This window comes from Natrix helvetica (genome assembly GCF_964273705.1).
Source record: "Natrix helvetica genome assembly, chromosome: 2".
Taxonomy (NCBI): domain Eukaryota; kingdom Metazoa; phylum Chordata; class Lepidosauria; order Squamata; family Natricidae; genus Natrix; species Natrix helvetica.
The window spans coordinates 19,884,793-19,904,996 of NC_138552.1; the positions used below are offsets into that span (position 1 = coordinate 19,884,793).

Genomic DNA, 20,204 nt, shown 5'->3' on the forward strand with positions numbered 1-20,204 from the left:
TGAAAAACAATTGGCATTGATGTTTTTGGATGCTCAGAAGGCATTTGACAATGTGAATTGGAGCTTTATGCTATTACAACTGGAACAGATGGGCTTTGGTGAGAAATTTACTCAAGCCATACAAACTAAATATTATAAACAAACATCTAAGATAATGATAAATGGAGATTTGACAGAGTCTATTGAAATAAAGAAAGGGATGAGACAAGGCTGCCCATTATCACCATTACTTTTTGTCTTAACGTTAGAAGTTTTAAATAGAAATGTCAGAGAAGGAAAATAAATCAAAGGAATGAAAATCAAAAAGGAAGAATACAAGCTACAAGCATTCGCAAATGACTTGGTCTTCATTCTAGAGGATCCATTAGAAACAGCACCTAAATTGATAGAAAGAATAGAAGAATATGGAAAAGTAGCAGGATTAAAAATAAATAAAGACAAAACGAAGATCTTGACAAAGAATATACCAACAAGACAAAAAAAAGAGTTGGCGGAAATCTTGGAGATGCAAGTTACGAACAAGGTTAAATATTTGGGGATATATTTAACAGCAAGATGCAGCGCTCTTAAAGACAACAACTACTATAAACTCAAATAATAGATCACAATGGATTTGAAGAAATGGGAAAATCTACAACTTTCGATGATAGGAAGAATATCTACAATTTAAATGAACATTCTACGTAGAATTTTATATCTGTTCCAAATGATTCCAATTAGACTAGGGAAGGAATACTTTGATGACTTAAATAAAATAGTGTTGAAGTACATATGGCAGGGGGGGAAAGCAAGAATAAAACTAAAATTGTTACAAGATGCAAGAACAAGAGGCGGATTGGACCTATCATCAGGCAGCAAGTTTGATGTAGGTTAAAGAATGGATAACATTAAGGAATACCAGATTATTGACCCTTGAAGGACATGATCTATTGTTGGGATGGCATGCCTTTTTATGGTACAAGGGAGCTAAAATACAGGGGTATTTTAGAAGACATTACCTACGGGAGGCTTTGCTACTAAATTGGGAGAAGATTAAAAGACAATATTATTTAAAAATTCCAGTCTGACTATCAACTATTGAAGCCTTTTCATACCCAATAATATACAAAAAGGAACAAACAGATAGATATGGTGAAATATTGAATGCAGAGGGTGAACTTAAATCTATGCAAGAACTGGAAAGGGAAGGTATAAAGATGAATTGGTTTTCATATGTGCAAATACAATCTAGATATGACAAGAACCATAAAGAGGAAGGTTTTTATGATAAAATGACTGAGTTAGATAAAAGTTTGATGGGTACTGATAAAAAAGTAATTTAAAAACTTTATGGACACTTACTAGGGGTTAAGTTAGAAGAAGAACAAGTTAAAGGAACTATGATAGCTTGGGGGGGAAATTTTGGGCATGGGATCGAATTAGAGAAGTGGCAGAAATTGTGGTCTCAAAATTACAAAATGACAATGTCAACAGCATATAAAGAAAATTTGTATAAGAGGTTTTACAGGTGGCATCTACCCCCGACGAGAATAGCAAGAATGTTCAAGAATAAATCAGAAAAGTGTTGGAAATGTTATCAGACACTGGGTTCATATTACCATATGTGGTGGACTTGCGCAGAAGCTAAAAGATATTGAACTAAGATCCACCTGTGGTTGGAGAAAATGACACAAAAACATATATACTTTAAACCAGAGTCTTTTTTATTGGGAATTATACCAGAAATATATAATAGAGACTTGAAATATTTGATTGTAAATGTTTTAACAGCAGCTAGAATTGTATTTGCAAAAAACTGGAAAAATGAGAAAATACCAACGCAGGAGAAAATTATTCAAAAAATTATGGAATGTGCGGAAAGAGTAAATTGACATTTGAAATTAGAGAACAAGAAGATGAACAATTTCACAAGGTTTGGGATTTGTTTTATCAATGGTTAGGTAAAAAATCATGGTAATGGAAAAAGTGGGAGAACTTTTTATATTTTAAGAATAATAGAATGATATATGCAATACTATAAGGGTTTAGCACTGTTAAACAGATTAGAACATTGTAATGGCATGATGTATGTATGATTTCAATATATAGAATATTTTGTTTAAAATGTAGGAATAATAATTGAAGTTGAACTATTGATGCAAAATGATGCTGTATGTATGGATTCAATATTTAGAATATCTTGTTTAAAATTAAGAAATAATAATTACAGTTGAAAAATTGACATATAACAATAATGTGCTTATGTTTATTTAATGAACAATTTGTGGTTCGATATATAATTGTAAGTGGTGACCATGGAAAGGACGCACAAAATCTTGTAACTAAACGACACGCTATATGAAATGGAAGAATGTTGTATGTGTTTTATGTTTTTGTTTGTTTTTGTTTGTTTAAAAGTAAAAAATAAATAAAAAAATAACAAGAGAAGTTGAGTTAATCTCACTCTCTGCAAGTCACCTCATTGCAAACCCGCAAAATGATCTGTGAAGTCTCTTAGATTACACCCACATAAAATTGCTAGAGTTTGTTCAGTATTTAATGGGAAAAAATATTTTAACAGTGAGCACATAAGGACACTTTACAATGGCTCACGTATAGATGGGAATGAGATAAAGTATCATCATAAGGATTTTGTGCTGCAGTTAGGTGCAAATTGGGGGGGGGGATGCTGTAGTAGCTATATATAACTGAAATTCAGATCATTAGACTCAGAGTTGGAAATTCACCCCTTTTTCTTTTTCTTCATAATAAATATCCAGAGGAAGGAACATTTATAACCTACATATATCCCTTCAGTTAGATAGGAATAAATATAAATCTAGATAAAGGTGTTTTTTTCATAATTTAGATGAGCAATCCTTATTTAGAATCACTTTAAAGAAACACAGTGATTGCTTAACATAATAGTTCCATATATCTTATGGGTAATTAACAGGCCAACCCCTCACCAATCTATTTATGGTCCTAAGAATCATCAGGGTTGAATTTTTCAGACTTTTGGGGGGAATTGGATAGATTTGGAGGCAAAATGCACCTTAAACCTTGCAGAGGCACCTGTTTTGTTGCTTAATAACACTTAATCCCAAACAAGAAACATATACTTCCAAAAGACTGAAAAAGTTTATTAAAATTTACCGCACTGCCATGTTAAAATCCAATGCAAATCTGTTATCCTCCCTTTCCCTTTCATTCAGAAATGTTTTGAGGATAAAGTGCACTGTTCCTAAGAGAGCAGAACAGACATAGTCCCCTGATTATTCAATAGCAATAGCACTTAGACTTATATACTGCTTCACAGTGCTTTACTGCCCTCTCTAAGCAGTTTACAGAGACAGCATATTGCCCCAATAATCTGGGTCCTCATTTTACCCACCTTGGAAGGATGGAAAGCTGAGTCAACCTTGAGCCTTATGAGATTTGAACTGCCAAATTACAGGCAGTCAGCAGAAGTAGCCTGCAGTACTTGCACTCTAACCACTGCACCACCGTGCTACACATATAGGACAGAACTCATATTATTTGGGTGAACATGCCACCTTTTATTGTATTCACTTGTTTTAGTGGGCTCTCGTTGAGATAATGTATGGATATGTTATGTTTCTGCTTGCCCTGCTGGCACTGCATTTATTAGAGAGAAAAGCTGCTCCTGGAAGCAAAAATGTCAGTGTATGGAGTATAAGAGTGAGCATATAAAAATGGGGAAAAAAATCTCAAATTCTTGAATCTTTTCTGTTCAGGAACAAGAGGTGAGGGGATATTGCAAACTCTTAATAATTAAAAATATTTCAGTCAACCATTGTTGTTCATTGTTCCATTTGTTTATGTGGCTTTTGTTCTATTTGCTTATTTCATTTTTTAAAGTGAAATAAACATGGACAGTGGTTAATTTGAGCAATACAAATTAAACCAATGTATTTAAAGAAATATTTTCCTTGGTTCTCATCTAATCACTTTAAGTTTGCAATACTGTCAGACTCATGCACCGCATGGATGACATAACTTAATGAAGCTCCGATGCGCTTTACTAACCTTACTGGCATGACCCCATATTTTTGTTTAGCAAACATCTTGAACAGTAGAAATCCCATGGCACAGTGAATTTGTGCTTTGAACATCTTGTTAATTTGTAATGGGATGCAATAAGGAATTAAACAGAAGGAAATGAATTGAAATATGCTTACTTTTTTCTAGATCACATACGCTGAAATTAGGAACTTCGAAAAACAAATGAAGAAAGAGGCTGTTGTACCTCCCAATCTCACAGAGAGGTAATGTTACTTCCAATAAATTTTGCTCTGTTTTTCTGCTGGGCAGTGTGAAAATAGAAACACCCTTCCATTTGCCAAACATCTTATTAATAAGCTTTTGTTTCAGTCACGCAGGTGGTTAAATATGCTGTATTTGTACTACTGTACTGACATAAAGCTGCTGGATAGATATTCTACCATCCGTAATTTCATTTTTCACTGGGAATGCTTCATATTTTTCCACGCAGTTGAAATGTCAACACATACTTCATTCATCAGCTATTTTACTACCAATAACTTGGCCTCGCCCAGCCATCTCTAATGCAATATAAATCCTGTCCTGATTAGTATTATTTTGGCACAACAAAAGTTGCGCAACTGTAGAAGAAGCCATAAATTTCTACTGGAGAAATGCTGATTGTCTCATGGGGGTGAGGAGTAAGGCATAACATTTCAATTAACATTTTGGAGAGAACTGACTTCGATAACTAGATTATGGAAAATCTTAAATCACTCTGGGTCACTTGATACTACAAAGTGCCCTGCGGAGAAATGATGTTGGAGACATTGTTAGTAGTTTCATTCTTCTCCCATGACTCTACTTATATGTAATATGGCCTGACAGTTTTGTTTTTACAAATAGGTTGTTGCCAAAGTGGAGTTCATGAGATCGCTGCCATAATACGCAGTCTTAATAGAAGAGCAGTCTGGTGATACTTAATTTGTTAACCCCAGTTTGGCACAGAAAAGAGAAGACGGTTGAAAAGAAGGAGCCGACAGAGCTCTCAAAAGTAGAGCTCAAAAGACTACTTTGGGACACACAAGTTGTTTCTCTTTTGCTGTTTTTCTTTTGTTTCCTATCCATCAGATCTTTCCCCCAGCACTGCTATAGATAAGGGGATAATCCAAATTAGGACCATGAGATTATGGGGTTATAAAGGAATTAAGTCATCAAGTCTTAATCCAGATGGAGGCTTCGTTGCTTGATCGTTGCCATGGAAACTAGTTTTAGAGTTAAAGGCAAGGATGGGGTTTTTTTGTGTGTGAGAGCAAGTGATAGCTGTAGGAAGGATATAAATCAGGACAGTGAAGAATGCATAGGATTATCTCCTGTTCAAGAAGAGGTCAGGTTATCTGCAAAAAAAAAAAAAAAATGGAAAGAGGATTCTAAAGCCATCCTAGTCTTGTGATACTTTGAAGTGTATATAGGTAGTCCTTGACTTATGACCAGTCACGTAGCGATTGGTCAAAGTTATAAAAAACCTGCCTGCCCCCAAAAATATATACAACCAGTTTCTAAAGTTCTGAGGCTGCCCTCCTCCCAAAATCATTTGACCGCATTTTGGGCACATGGCCAAAACGATGGCCGTTTGCAGCATTTGGCAGTCAAATGACCACAATTTATATTTTTTGCCAGAAATTGGTCTTTACTTCTGGTTTCCTGCAAAAATCATAGTGAATAATGGGTTTGCTTAACAACTGCCATGGAAAAGTTCATAAAAATGGGTCATGTGGTTACCTGCTTTATGATTGTTACAATTTAGTGACTGTAATTGCCAGTCAATTACAGATGTAAGTGGAGGCCTATTTGTATGTGTATTGATGGTGTTGTGAACATTCTAGTATAATATAAAATATAAAAGAAAAATATATAACAACAACACTAATATAATGCAATATAAAGCAACAGATAAGAAGCCATTTCTTTAATTCTTTGTGTAAAGCCTGTAACACCAGATGCCCTGTATTGTTTTCTTAGCATGCTAAATGCAATGAAGCAGGCCCAAGAACTAGCTACGGCAAAACCTGTCATTACTGACCTACTGAACACCTACTCGGATGATGAATATATTAGGAAAATTCAGAAACGTCTTGAGGAGGATACCTTTGCTCGAGAACAACGGGAGAAGAGAAGGAGAAAGATGTTAAGGGAGCAACTGATAGCTCACGAAGCACAAGAGGTGAGTTAGATACATTGCCCTCTGATTTTTTTAGATGATACTGTTGCGAATTAACCTGTTTGAAAAGATATGAAAAGTAAAAGCTATTATGAAACCTGTTTGGAGAATGAAGTAAATTGTACCTTTACTGGTAAAAATAATAAGCACATTTTTGACTTCTGGATCAGACTTTAATGTTAAGCATAGTGATAGATTTTTTTTTAAAAAAAAACTAGCATGTTATTAAAAGTATAAAATTTGGAACTGTAAAAAATAAATAAAAATGAAAGACTGGGCAAATTCAAATTTAAAAATATAGCATCTTGATAGGTGAAACCCTGGTTTCATGAGTGCATCAGGACTGTTGAGACTAAGAATTGCTGATGGCAAAACATCCGTTTTTACTAGTACCTTTAGCAATATCTTTAATTTCTTTATCCAGAAGCCCTTGAAATAAACTGAAGCTAATTAACCCCACAAGAGGTCAGTTGATGATACTATGCAACTTGTTTCTTGTTTACCTGAAAGTAAACCCCTTTCTAATTGAGATTATTCCTCAAAGATCACTTGAATTGACAGGGCTGAGAGAAAATGACCAACCAAGGTCTCCCAGCAGGCTTTGTGCCTGAAGTGGGACTACACTAATGGTCTCCCAGTTTCTAGCAAAAGCTGTACATTGCGTCACTGTTGTTGGTTTATTTATTATTTTAGGAGGCCTATAGAGAAGAGCAGCTTGTCAACCGACTTATGAGACAGTCCCAGCAAGAGCGGAGAATAGCTGTTCAACTTATGCATGTGAGGCATGAGAAAGAAGTCCTGTGGCAAAACAGAATTCACAGAGAAAAGCAGTTTGAGGAAAGACGCCTCAAAGAATTTCAAGAAGCTCTTGATAGGGAAGAGGTAGATATACATTATTGTCATCTTTGTTACTGTATTTTTCTCCTTTGCATGTCCCTCCCTAAATGTCTATGGAGATTCTCAGTCATCCAGGTCATGGTTGTCCCAAAGGTGCTTTTTCAAGAGGCAACTGGACTTTCTGATTTTTCTTTGAAGAAGAAAGAAGCTGAAGAAGCTTCTTGGATGAGAAGCGAAACGTCTTCAAAGAAAAACCAGAAAGTCCAGTTGCCTCTTGAAAAAGCCCCTTTGGGACATTTCCCTCCCTAAGTGGCAAAACCATCAGAGAATGTGATTATCTGACCATGGGACAGTGCAAATGCTTATACATGTGACTATGTTGCATAGTACGAGATTACTGGATAGTGTCTATGAAGCATGTGCTATTCTTCCATTCTTCTGGAAAAAGTTATCTTTTTCATCCTTCAAAAGAGGTTGAAACATTTGATCGACTGTTCACCAAAGATTCACTTCCACGTACAGATAGTCCTCAACTTATGACTACAATTGAGCCCAATATTTCTGTTGTTGTGTGAGACATTTATTAAGTGAACTTTGCCCGATGACCTTTCTTGCCACAGTTTTTAAGTGAACCACTGCAGTCGATAAGTTAGTAACATGGTTGTTAAGTGAATCTGGCTTCTCTGTTGACTTTGCGTGTCAGAAGGTTGAAAAAGCTGATCACATGGCCCAAGGACACGGCAATCGTCATAAATATGAACTAAGTTGTTCATATTAACATGGTTCACTTAACACGGTTGTTAAGTGAATCTGGCTTCACTTAATTGATTTTGCTTGTAAAAAGGTTGCAAGAGTCATGCATGTGGACATGTGCAAGAGTCATAAGTATGACAAGCATTTAAATTTTGATCACATGTTCATGGGGCTGCTACAAAGGTCGTAACTGTGAAAAATCATGTCACATTTTTCAGTGCCATTATAACTTTGAACGATCACTCAAAGAACTGTTGTAAGTCGAGGATTACCTGTGTGTAGTTATAATACAGTGCAGTCCTGTACAAATGGTCCTTTTGAAGCCACCAGAACTTTATTTTGAAATGATAGGAACATCCACTAGAGGCCACAATTCTCTTGTGTGCCAGAGAGACGTATAGGAAGCTATAGAATCAGAAAGATGTGTCCTCATTTAGGTTTTTACATTTATTGCATATTTGAGGAGCTCAAATGAAAGAATTAACAGAATAACAGGCAACAGTCATGTTCTTCTGCCTTATGATATAGTTAGCCGAATTCTAACTTTAGTAACAGTGGAATAAATGGGTTAACACACTGGTTGAACAATGTGTTTTGTGAAAAGGAGATGATTAGTGGACAAAAGTCCAGTCAAAGAACATTTTGAGGCTTGCTTGGTCCAGTCCTTTCAGAGGATGAACATAGTTCACACCTTGTTTTAGGCAGACACATCGGTTTACAAGATACAAATTTGATGGTGTGTCCCTCTGCTCCAGATTCTTCTTGTATCTTCATGCAGATCTGATGGACTGCATTGATTGCTTTCCTTGCTGTTACAAAACAGAACCAGTAGTGCCTGGCAGTTCCTTAAAGAGATCTACTGCTGGGGATCTGACTTGCATCATACTTAGCTATTAAGTAAGCAAAATAAATGCTTATAGTGGGTATCCATGACAGGTGTGGGTTAAGCAGCAAATGGAAAAAATGGCATATGAAATATATTCTCAACGCTCTTTGTATGTGCACCATGGTGTTGCACACATATGTACCGTGTTTCCCCAAAAATAAGACAGAATTTTATTTTCTTTTGACCCTCCGAAATAAGCGCTTGGCCTTATTTTCAGGGAGGTCTTATTATTTTTGAGGTGCAGGAGGCTGCGAATGTGGTCATCTCATGACTGCTGCTGTGTTGCAATATTTTCGGGGGAGGGCTTATTTTAGCGCATGCACTCAAAAGCCCGATTGGGCTTATTATCCAGGGAGGTCTTATTTTCAGGGAAACAGGGCATAAGGAGCAACACTTATGTTGCAACCCTCGTTTTGACATTGATATCATCAGATTCTGAAGATGTTCCAGTGCTTATTCAAATGCTACAGGTGTTCAGGTAGATATTAAATCAATATCAGTGTTTAATCTGGAGCTGATATAATCTATTTCTGAACCAATATTTTTTGCTAGAGCTTTTGCAGTGCTTTAATTCTAATTCCAAAAAGACAGTAGTTGCCAAACATAGTATGTGGTTGCCTTCTTTAAGACATTGATATTATTCTGTTCCAAGAACAGAGGGTGGAAGAACGGAAGTGAGACAAAATAACATTAGCTAACTCTATTAGTTCTAACAACTTGGCTAACAGTGACAGCTCACCTAACAGCAACAGCTGATTCCCGTCTGACAGCTCTTTTCATAGTCAGCTGTCAGACGGACAGCCAATCAGGATGAATGTTTCTTACCGCTTGAACAGCTGACCGGAGTGAAGCCTTAATACACAACAGATATGCTTTCCCAGAATCCTTCAGCTCTTTCGTGATTCCAAGAAAAGGTACTGCTGGTCTCTAAATTGTTGACTTTTCAAGCTGACTTTCCTTCCCAAGGCCATTTATATAAGAATGTATTTATCTGGACTATTAATAATGACTGCAAGGTTTAGATAATGAGCCTTCGTGCTACATTTCACTTCTTGTCTTATCAATTTGAGGAAATTGACCAGTTTTTTCCCCCCCATCTCTTTTTAGGCTCTTGCAAAACAAGAAAAAATTGAACTTGCAGAACAGGCCCTTAGAGAAAAACAACTGCATGCAAAACTTGCTGCTGAAAGAGCTGAGGCTCGTTATAAGAAGCATTACGAGATTTGCTGGGAGGTGGTTGAACAAATCATTGATTTAGCAACTAAAATAGGAGAATATAGAACACTGACAAATAAGTAAGTCCCTAATATATACAGCTTTGTTTTTTGTTTGCTTTGGTTTTGCATTCCCTTTTGGCTATGTTGGGGAAAGTGAGCAACACAGAAATATACAAAAATTGATCCTCAGGCATCTAGATGAGAAAACAGCAATGAAGTCTGAGTAAAATTTGGGCTTGAGAACTCAATATATAGGAACAATTGCTGAGATCTGTTGAGGTGTCATCTACAGTCCACCCATGAGCTCACCATATGGAGATTTAAGAAAAACCAATTTCAGATGAATCCACTAGTTATAAAGTGTCTTTTTGTCTTGGCATCAAGGAGGCATCCTCCTTGGTTTAATTTTATTTCATCGCCTTATAAAAATCTAGTGATTGATCTACACTTTGAGCTAGGGAAAGCAGTTGTGCCTCATAGTTTTCTTTAGGTTGTTTCTATTAAAATCCACTCTAATGGAATGCTGTCAACTGAGTTATAAACATTTAATTAAATAAGCTATAGGAAAGTTAAAGAGTCAATTCTAACTTGAGTTTCCTTTGGTTGGTACCAATTAGAGTGGTGAACTCCATCTCTCAGCATTTCCTGCCACCCAAATGGGTATTGTGTGTTTACATAACCTGCAGCTCTATATAAGTTACATAACTTAAAACAATGCTTCTCAGCCTTGATCACTTGCAGATGTGTGGAACTTTGGCTGTTTGAAGAAGCATGTTGGGTGGGGAATTCTGGGACATCTTCAAGTGGCCAAAACAGAAATGCTGCCTTAAAAGTATCTACCCTACAGATCTGTTCAAAATATTTTTGTGCTACCTATCAGTTTGAAAAATTGGGAGTGGAACTTATTTCTTAGGTTATGCAATTAATGCTCAGAATAACATTAGTAAAATATAAACAGTACCAGCTAAAGAGCATCTAGTTGTATAGTTTTTGTGATAAGGCTATATACGTATACCTATCTACTGTTAGAGATGTTATGCTGAGATATACTCAACAGATTAATTCATTATTTCAAGTAATCACAAATTATATATTCTTAGTAAAATAAAAATAGTTTCAGATGAGACTATCTGTTTTTTTATCATTTTACTGATCAAATATTTCTGGTGAAATTCTCCCCCATACACATATTCAGAATAGTGTCCCTTATACATAAAAAAATAATTTTCTTAAGTGAAAAATATTAAGATTAAACCTTGACAGACAGTACCCATGTCCATTCTAAAATGAAATCTGAGATCATTTTGACTAATTGAACTTAACTTGGATTGATCCAAATTTAGCAGTTGCTTCTTTTTGACACAACAAAAGTGGAACTATTCCTAGCCAGAGGGGAAAAATGAGCGCATGGATGAACACACATAGTTGTGAGGTATCGCTTGCCTCTTCATTTTGCTTAGCATATTTATTTGGAATAATGATGTCCTGAATGTCTCCCTCCACATAGAGTAGACTGATACACCTTGTCTCTTTAGAGGTAAATATCTTGTGCAATATCCAGATTCCTGAGTTATCAACTCAGCTGAAATTAGGTTTAGAGATTTTCCCCCCAGCCAAATATATGCAAGGTTTTTTCTCTATCTATATGTACATGTGTAGGTAGGTATATTATATCTGTCAAGTCATGTTCCTAAACAGAGCCGTGGTGGCACAGCAGTTAGAGTGCAGTATTGCAGCCTGACTCTGCCCACTGCCAGCAGTTGTCCTGACCAGCTCAAGGTTGACTCGGCCTTTCATCCGTCTGAGATCAATAAAATGAGGACCCAGATTGTTGGGGGCAATATGCTGACCCTGTAAACCGCTTAGAGAGGACTGTAAAGCACTGTGAAGTGGTATATAAGTCTAAGTGCTATTGCTGTTGCTAAACAGGAACAGAATAAAAAATAACAATTAATAATTGATTAACATTAATTGCCAATAAAAGAAGGAATCACATTTATAAATCATATCCATGTTTTCATTTAGCAACCTTTTTCATATACACAATAGCAATAGCTTATACTTAGATTTATAGTGCTTTACAGAACTCTCTGGGTGATTTATAATATCAACACATCGCACCCAACAATCTGGGTCCTCATTTTACTGACCTTGGAAGGATGGAAGACTGAGTCAAAGTCAACTGTCAAGATCAAACTCCAGACTGGGGGGCACAGTTTGCCTACAATACTGCCTTTTAACCACTGCACTACTAGGCTATTAACTAACCACTAGAGCTATTAACTATTACTAACCACAAGCAGTTTTCAGGCACAGATACAGACCAATTTACAGAAATACAGATACATACTTTATTCTTTTCAGCAGTAGCAAGAAAGAATAAAAAGGGGGTATGAAAGAGAAAGAGAAAAAAACTGAATTGAGATTCAGGTGAGGAAGAGAGGAAAGGAAAGGGAAAAAAATATTGTTGATGCATTATAGTAAAGCATTACAATTCACTAGGCAACTAGTCTTTCCCAAGCTACTATTCATAAAAGATACCATATGTTTCAGCAATGATTATTTGCAATCACTTCAATTTCCTGCCCATTTGTTTATTTTCAACAATTTGAATATAAAATAATATCTCAACACCCAGGTATACAACAAGTTCCAAGTCAATTGGGGTAAAAACTGATCTTCCTAAGGTGTAATTGAGCCATTTTGTCTAAATAGAATTTATCTTGACAAAATTCGTTATTTCTTCCTCTTTTCAGAGTTATTTCTTATGTTCCACTGATCCCTTTCGTTGATTAAAAGCCTGTTCCCTTTGTACTAAATACAGTTTTATTCTTCATTTCCACAGTTTAATTCCTACAAAGCTAATGCGTGACTGGAAGGAACTCTTCTTAAAAGGAAGGCCAATTTATGAGCAAGCTGACGTCAGCGATTTGTCAGATGAGCCAACTCCAGAACAATTAGTAGAACTGGACAAAATTAATTTGCTAGATGAGAAAGATTATGATGAATATAAGGTACTCCCAACTGATACGGCCTAGTGGAAGAATATAAATAGCTCATAAAATCATTGTTCATGAACATCACATTTGTTTTGTGATTGATGCATAGGTTTCATATTAGCATAATAAGCATTTTGGCAGAATTAAATGTACTTCATGCTCCGTTTTTCTAGGATTTGGCAGTGCATTGATTCACTGCCATTCTGGGTGTTTATCTGTCACAGTCCCTTCCATTTCCCCTCATAAGCAATGACAACAACATGCAAGTGCTCTGAGGTTGTGATATTTTAACTTAAGTAGAAATTAAGTTGTAGTACATTACAGTGTGCTAGAAAATGTTAATGCAAAGTAATACACAAAGCCTGATGTGAAATAAACACTGTCTGTCACTGAATGAGTAGTCTTCTTTCATTGGTATTTTCTAGTACAATTCTTGTTATTTTAAGATAAGTTCATTTCAGTATCTTTAGTTTTACTATAGGCAGTTCCCAGAATTAGTTATCATTATCTCTTTTTAGGAATCTTTGAAGAGGTAAGTATGTATTTAAATATAAATCCCCTCTCTCCCATTCCATTTTCAAAAGCAGACATGATTAAATAATTGAATTCTGAATATTTGCCTTTTTTGATTTCCATTCTTTTTGCCTTATTTTCAGCTCAACTGCATGGAGAAAGAATGTATATATTATTTAGGTTGGGTTTGGAATTTTTTTCTTCTATCAGCTTGTTTGAACTATCTTCATAAATAGCCTGCATATTTATTTTTTATCTTGTTTGGGAAACCACATTTATATGTTCTTTTTGTACCCACATCCTGAACACAATTGGTACATTTTATTTTCATCAAGTTGTAAGCCATGTAGTCTGTGCGGTCTTTTTGAGTTAACATAAAACAATATAAGTTCTTTCTTATTCCTGAAAGTGAAGGTTATTTCTTTGTTCGTACTACAGATTATATATTTTTTAAAAGATGCCCTATTTTGTTCATTTAATGCAAACACTGGAGTTACAAGGATAAATTTCCAAGATGCTTTTGCATTAATCTATTAGGATTACATTGCTCAAGTGAAATGAATAGGTATATTATACCTTTTCTCTTCAGTGTGATTCATATATTATTCCTTCTAGTAAGATGACAAAAACTGAAGTTATCATCAGCATACTGATCATCTAAACAGGAACCACATTAGTGCTGCCTGTATCAGAAAGATGCAGCAAAAAAATGAGTTCATGCTAGCATGGGTGCAGAAGGCACGCAACCATGCCTTATGAAAGTTGCAGCTGCACCAACTGCAGGTAGTCCTTGACTTAATTACAATTAATCCCAAAGTTTATGTTGCTGAGTGAAACATTTGTTAAGTGATTTTGCCACATTTACGACTTCTTGCTACTCTTGTTAAGTGAATCATTTGTTAGGTTAGTAACACCGTTGTTAAGTGAATCTGGCTTCCCCATTGACTTTGCTTGTCAGAAGGTCACAAAGGCTGTTCACATGACCCCAGGACACACGAACATGAAGTAGTTGCCAAGCATCTGAATTTTGATCATGTGACCATGGGGCTGCTGCAAGGGTCATAGATGTGCAAAATGGTCATAAGTCACTTTTTTTCAGCGCTGTTGTAACTTTGAACTGTCACTAAATGAACAGTTGTAAGTCAAGGGCTACCTATGGTAACATATGTACATCAAGTCTTTATGTGTAGCGTATTTATACAGAAAGAGAAACTGGTGTCCGTGGACAGATAGCTTCTAAATTTCAAAACATTTATTTCAAAGTGCTTGAATTATTTTTCTCAATGTAGCTCTGTAGTAGGGCTATCTTATCTGGCTGCAAGAACCCAGGTGACCACTAAATGACTGCACAGAATTATTGAAAAACCTGAATTCGCTTCTATTGGTCCAGATAACTACAGCCCTACTTGTAATCCATTTTATTGATTATGATATAAGTGCCTAATTAAATAATTATAGGCAATAAGTGGATTGGTTTCCAACAGAAAGGAGGCTTGTAAGTATTCTGGACAGTCAATGTGGATCAGCTTCTTCCTATGTATTATAAATAATGTAATAATGTTTTGACTAGACAAAAAATAATTGTGATTACTATGTACAGAAATGATTCTATCATGGTCAACAGTTATTTCTTATATTAACCATTTTTTAAAACATTCTCGGCCTCGAGGTTTTTGTGTTTCTTCAGGTCTGTAAGATTCTTCCTGTTTATTTAGCATTTTATCAATCCATGGTATTCCATAAAAGAAAGGGGGGAATTAATGTAGTTGCAAATGTAAGGACACTGTGCTTATTTATTTGCAAATTTATTAAAGTGCACTTGGGGAAGAAAGAGGACAAAAACATAAAAAAGGCCCATTCCAATTTACAAAATTGGCTGTAATTTGACCACATAATCTTCAAACTTGGCAGTGCAAATGTTAACTATTACCATGGTTAAGGAAGGGAACACTTTGGAGAGAAAAATGTGTATGGGGGTTTTGTGCAGGAAGATCCAAATTAAATTTCTGGTATCTTTCAATAGAGCTCAGAAAATTTCTTATCTCAACCCCCCCCATAGAATCATTGTCAATATCATTTCTATGTAGAGACATTATTCAGCTGGATGAACTAATGGTCTGCATTGATGTAAGACAACTTCATATTCAGTATTTTATTTCTCTGTAGGATTGTAGAGAATTTATTTAAGCACAAAAATAGAACTAAAATAAAAATGTGGTTTTGTGCAATTTGTAATCTTGATGCCACAGATTACTTGCTTGGATGTGTAACTTGGAAGAGTCAGAGCTTCCTTACTTCTAGAGCCAAAGTAATGGCAAAAACAGAAGCGAGATGCGGCTGTGTAAAAGTGCAAAGCAAGCAGTCTTTGCGTCAATAATCAGTTATAGATTTTGCAAGGCTGATGTGGCAGCTTCACAAGCTGTTCCTGATGTCTTTACATACTTTGCAAAACGACAGCCCAAGCCTTGCAACTGCTTTAGTGGGTCAAAGTGACAAGCTTTGTTTGTGCTCTTGCTCATTCTTGAAGCACCTCAAATGTGCTTTTGCAGGAGGCAACTGGGCTTTTTTTTCTTTGAAGACGTTTCGCTTCTCATCCAAGAAGCTTCTTCGGCTCTGACAAGATAGCGGGGAATGGAAAGATGTATATTCCTTGCAGACAGCTGGTCATTTGCATTCTTTTAGAGAGTCATTGAGGTCACTTGGATGTTTATCTGTGTCCTCGGGGTCACCTGAGTAGGTCAAATGGGTATGGAGCCTTCTTGGCTGCAGGATGTTTTCTGCCCTGTGTCCCTTCACTATTGAAGACAGGCGCTGTTGGGAATGAGTATGTATTGTCTGCATCTCAAACTGAAGTGCAAATGGTTCCTGTAGCCTGCAATTTTTCTGGAAATCTGCTCATATTCCCACACCCTTGGAAGGGTGTTCATTCCAAAGTCCATAGCTAAATGTCTGTGGAGATTCTCAGTCATCCAGGTCATGATAGCAATAGCACTTAGACTTATATACTGCTTTACAGTGCTTTACAGCCCTCTCTACGCGTTTTACAAAGTCATCATATTGCCCACAACAATTTAGATCCTCATCCTTGAAAGGATGGAAGGTTGAGTCAATCTTGAGCCTGGTGAGATTTGAACTGCTAAATTGCAGGCAGCTGGCAGTCAACAGAAGTAGCCTGCAGTACTACATTCTAACCACTGCACCACTGTGGCTCATTGTCCCAAAGGACAACCTATTTGCAGTTTTTCAGGAGGCAACTGGACTTTCTTGGTTTTTCTTTGAAGACTTTTGGATGAGAAGCAAAACATCTTTGAGGAAAAATCTAGAAAGTCCAGTTGCCTCCTGAAAAAGCACCTTTGGGACAACCATGACCTGGATGACAGAGCATCTCCATAGACGCTTGAAGCACCTCTTTCAAATGCTTTTCTGAGCCCTAAAAAGTGGTTACAGATAGTCCTCAACTTACAGCAGTTCGTTTAGTGATCATTTGAAGTTACAACGCCACTGAAAAAAGTGACTTACGAGTAACTTTTTCACATAACCATGGCAGCATTCCTGTGGTCACATGATCAAAATTAAGGCGCTTGGCAACTGACTTGTATTTATGATGGTTGCAGTGTTCCAGAGTCATGTGTTTACTTTTTTCAGCTTCCTGACAAGCAAACCAATTGGGAAGCCAGATTTACTTAACGGTACTCATTTAACAACTGCAGTGATGCAGTTAGATATCTTTCCGTACAATTTAAAAGAGGCAATGAAAAGCCAAGAAGGAAGCAAAAAGTCCCGAACACATTCTCTACCGCAGTGGTTCTCAACCTGTGGGTCGGGACCCCTTTGGGGGTCGAACGACCCTTTCAAGGGTCGCCTAAGACCATTGGAAAACACATATTTTCGATGGTCTTAGGAACCGAGACACTAATTTTATGGTTGGGGGTCACCACAACATGAGGAACTGTATTAAAGGGTCGCGGCATTGGGAAGGTTGAGGACCACTGCTCTACAGCAACCAACACCCAGATAAGCAGGAATGAATACCATACACACAATCAAGCAAAAAACACCCTAATCAAGGAACTACCAAGAAAAAGCAATGTCCCCTTCAACACTGTTAGACAAGCTACTGTTTAAAACAGGGAGCAAACCTCACACTCACTAGCAATGATGATGTTACCCAGTTGGCTAATGAAATATATGCAAGCAAATAATCAGTCTCAGAGAGCATCTGGGCCTTCACAATGACTGGAATATTGTGACCTGTTTTCAAAGTGGTTTTTCCCTTGATGTGTTTTTGCTTTTTTGGTTGCTGTTTTCAGTTTATTGGGTTATCTGAGGAAATCTCTTTTCAAAGTGCTGTCGGTTGCTTTTAAAAAGCAATTCGCCAATAATAAATAATGAGTTAATAATAAATAATGATCAGTTGGGTGATCCAGCTAAGGGGGCTTCTATTGACATTCTTGGAAAAATGTAGTCATTGATTTTCATGGCAATTAAGTGCATGGATTAAATTAAATTAAATGTGTCTTAATTTCAATCCAGTCTATGGATTCATCACCTGTAGAAGTGATCCTGAAGGATCTCTTATAGGTTTTCTTCAGTAAATTCCACAGAGAACAGAAAATATAGTTACAAACATCAAAGGGCTACTGTTTCTTTGTCCAGCAGACGTCTTGCTTATTTTCCAGCTGCTTGCATGGAACTACCAGTACTTGTAATAATTTACATGCAATTTTGGTCATCTCTAGTTACAGACTGCAACAGTGTTTACTATAATTTCATAGTAGCTAATCTGATGACTTCCAGACAGTGGGAGTACTTCCCCACAGTTCCCTGCTATTTGTATCCTGTTAAGACTGGTAAGAGTTGAAATCAAAGGGCTAATAGACATAGGCTGTTGACTCCCCAGGTAAATATAATACTGGGTGGAAATATATTCAGAAAATGTTGGGATAATCTTTAATGAAATTCACTTAGTACACTTAAAATATGCAAATTGTACACAACCCATCCTACTTTTCTGTCCCTCATTGGCAAATGTAAGCGTAGGCTGTTCATGTGATAGGTATTCATTTAAAAAAGCTGATTTTAACAGAATAACAGAGTTGGAAGGGACCTTGGAGTTCTTCTAGTTCAACCTCTCTTCTCAGGCATTTTAGACAAATGGTTGTCCAATCTGTTCTTAAAAACTTCCAGTTTGGGAGCATCCACAACACAGGAGGGATTTTTTGCCATATTATTGTATATATTTATAGCCCAAAAGTGCTGCTGGCTATATTTTCAGTTGTGTATTCATTCTTGAACTAAGAACAAGTATGGATGTGTCTTCTATAATGCTTAATTTGATTCAAGGGAAATTGTTCCAATTCTTTATCAGTCTGACTGTTTTCCCAGTCCTAACCAAGAGGATACGTAGTGAGTTTGTAAATCTATCACATGCTCACAGTTTGTTTTGAACAGTTTTGCAATATTGATGAGTGTTATATATATGAAACCTTAAACCATGTCACTGAATACTCCTCCCCTTCTTCCTGTCTCTTCATGCCTTCTCTTGGTTTGTTACTTGGCATTCATTATCTCAGTTTTTTTTCAACCTTGGCAACTGTAAGATGTGTGGAATTCAACTTCCAGAATTCATTACCTGACTAATTCTGGGAGTTAAAGTCCAAACATCTTAAAGTTTCCAAGGCTGAGAAACACTACATTGTTTGAATAAAGTAGAAAATGGAACCCAGTATATTTTCATTCAAGCTAATTATGTGCTGGTTTGGAGCAGCGGATAAGGAGTTGCACTTATTTCTAAGTTATGAAATCCAGGATTGTTTATTTGACCTCAGCTCTTACTCATGTTTCTTATACAAGCTAAAAGTTGTAAGAAATAATAAGTTGTGCCCCTTTATCCATGATTCCTTTTCCATTGGGTACACTTCATAACTTGGTTAGAGTACTGCATCATTTCTGCATCAATTCAAACTAGGAAATATGGTTTGAATTTATTATTTTATAGTGAGAAAAAATTACAACTGGTTTCTACTGTTAGATTGGTGAGAAAATTAAAAATGTATCTGTCCATTTTGAATGTAACAGCCAACTATGTTTTTCCTGAATCAGAATTTGACCTAGAGCTAAGCAGACTCACATCTACTTAAATCTATTCCTTCAATAATTATTTGGAAATGTACAAGAAAAATCCAGACATATTTTTGTTTTGTTTTTCAATTAACTAGTTCTGTACCTAAACAAAAAGTCAGATATGTATTCTGTGGTATGATGACATCAGTCAACACAATTTATATTGCAACTGGATTTAATTTGTTCTATGCAGCAAGCAGTTATGTGCTGCCCAAAATTCAACAGACTACTTGATGTGGGATGACAGCAATGCAGAGTAATCTGTAGTTACTACTTCCTGTGATTTTGGAAACTGTACTTTTGTTGATGCTTCCTGAAACTGCATCTGCTTTTTTTGTAATTGCAACCATTTATTTAGTTGGTACTTACTTGACCAAATCTTTTTCACAAGTACTAATACCAAATCAAGTATCCTCAACCTTTAGCTATGCATTTGATCTTTCGTTTTCTGTTGTTTGAAGAGAGGAAAAACATTTGCTGTCTTCCAATCATTAGGTACCGCCCCAGTGTTTTACAAGTTTTGAAAGATTTTTGGCAGACCCATTAGTATCTGCTTGGTGGCCTTGGCGATTTAACTAATTGAAAGTAAAAATGTATTTCTCAAGCATGGTTTTATTATTGTTATTTTGGACCTGAACTTCTTTGAACACGTGTTTTTTTTTTTCTTGGAG

The 20,204-nt window shown here is 36.3% G+C and overlaps 1 protein-coding gene across 4 annotated transcripts in view; it reads left to right on the forward strand.

Annotated features, from left to right (window-relative positions):
• Positions 1-20,204, forward strand: part of SPEF2 (sperm flagellar 2) — a gene marked incomplete at its 3' end in the record, with an annotated part of 113,731 nt that overhangs the window by 13,356 nt on the left and 80,171 nt on the right. For all 4 annotated transcript variants that reach the window (XM_081942872.1, XM_081942873.1, XM_081942874.1 and 1 more), the window contains exons 6-10: positions 4,192-4,268; positions 6,007-6,208; positions 6,899-7,087; positions 9,789-9,976; positions 12,744-12,912. In XM_081942872.1, coding sequence (XP_081798998.1) covers positions 4,192-4,268; positions 6,007-6,208; positions 6,899-7,087; positions 9,789-9,976; positions 12,744-12,912 — 825 coding nt within the window. The remainder of the gene's footprint in view (positions 1-4,191; positions 4,269-6,006; positions 6,209-6,898; positions 7,088-9,788; positions 9,977-12,743; positions 12,913-20,204) is intronic.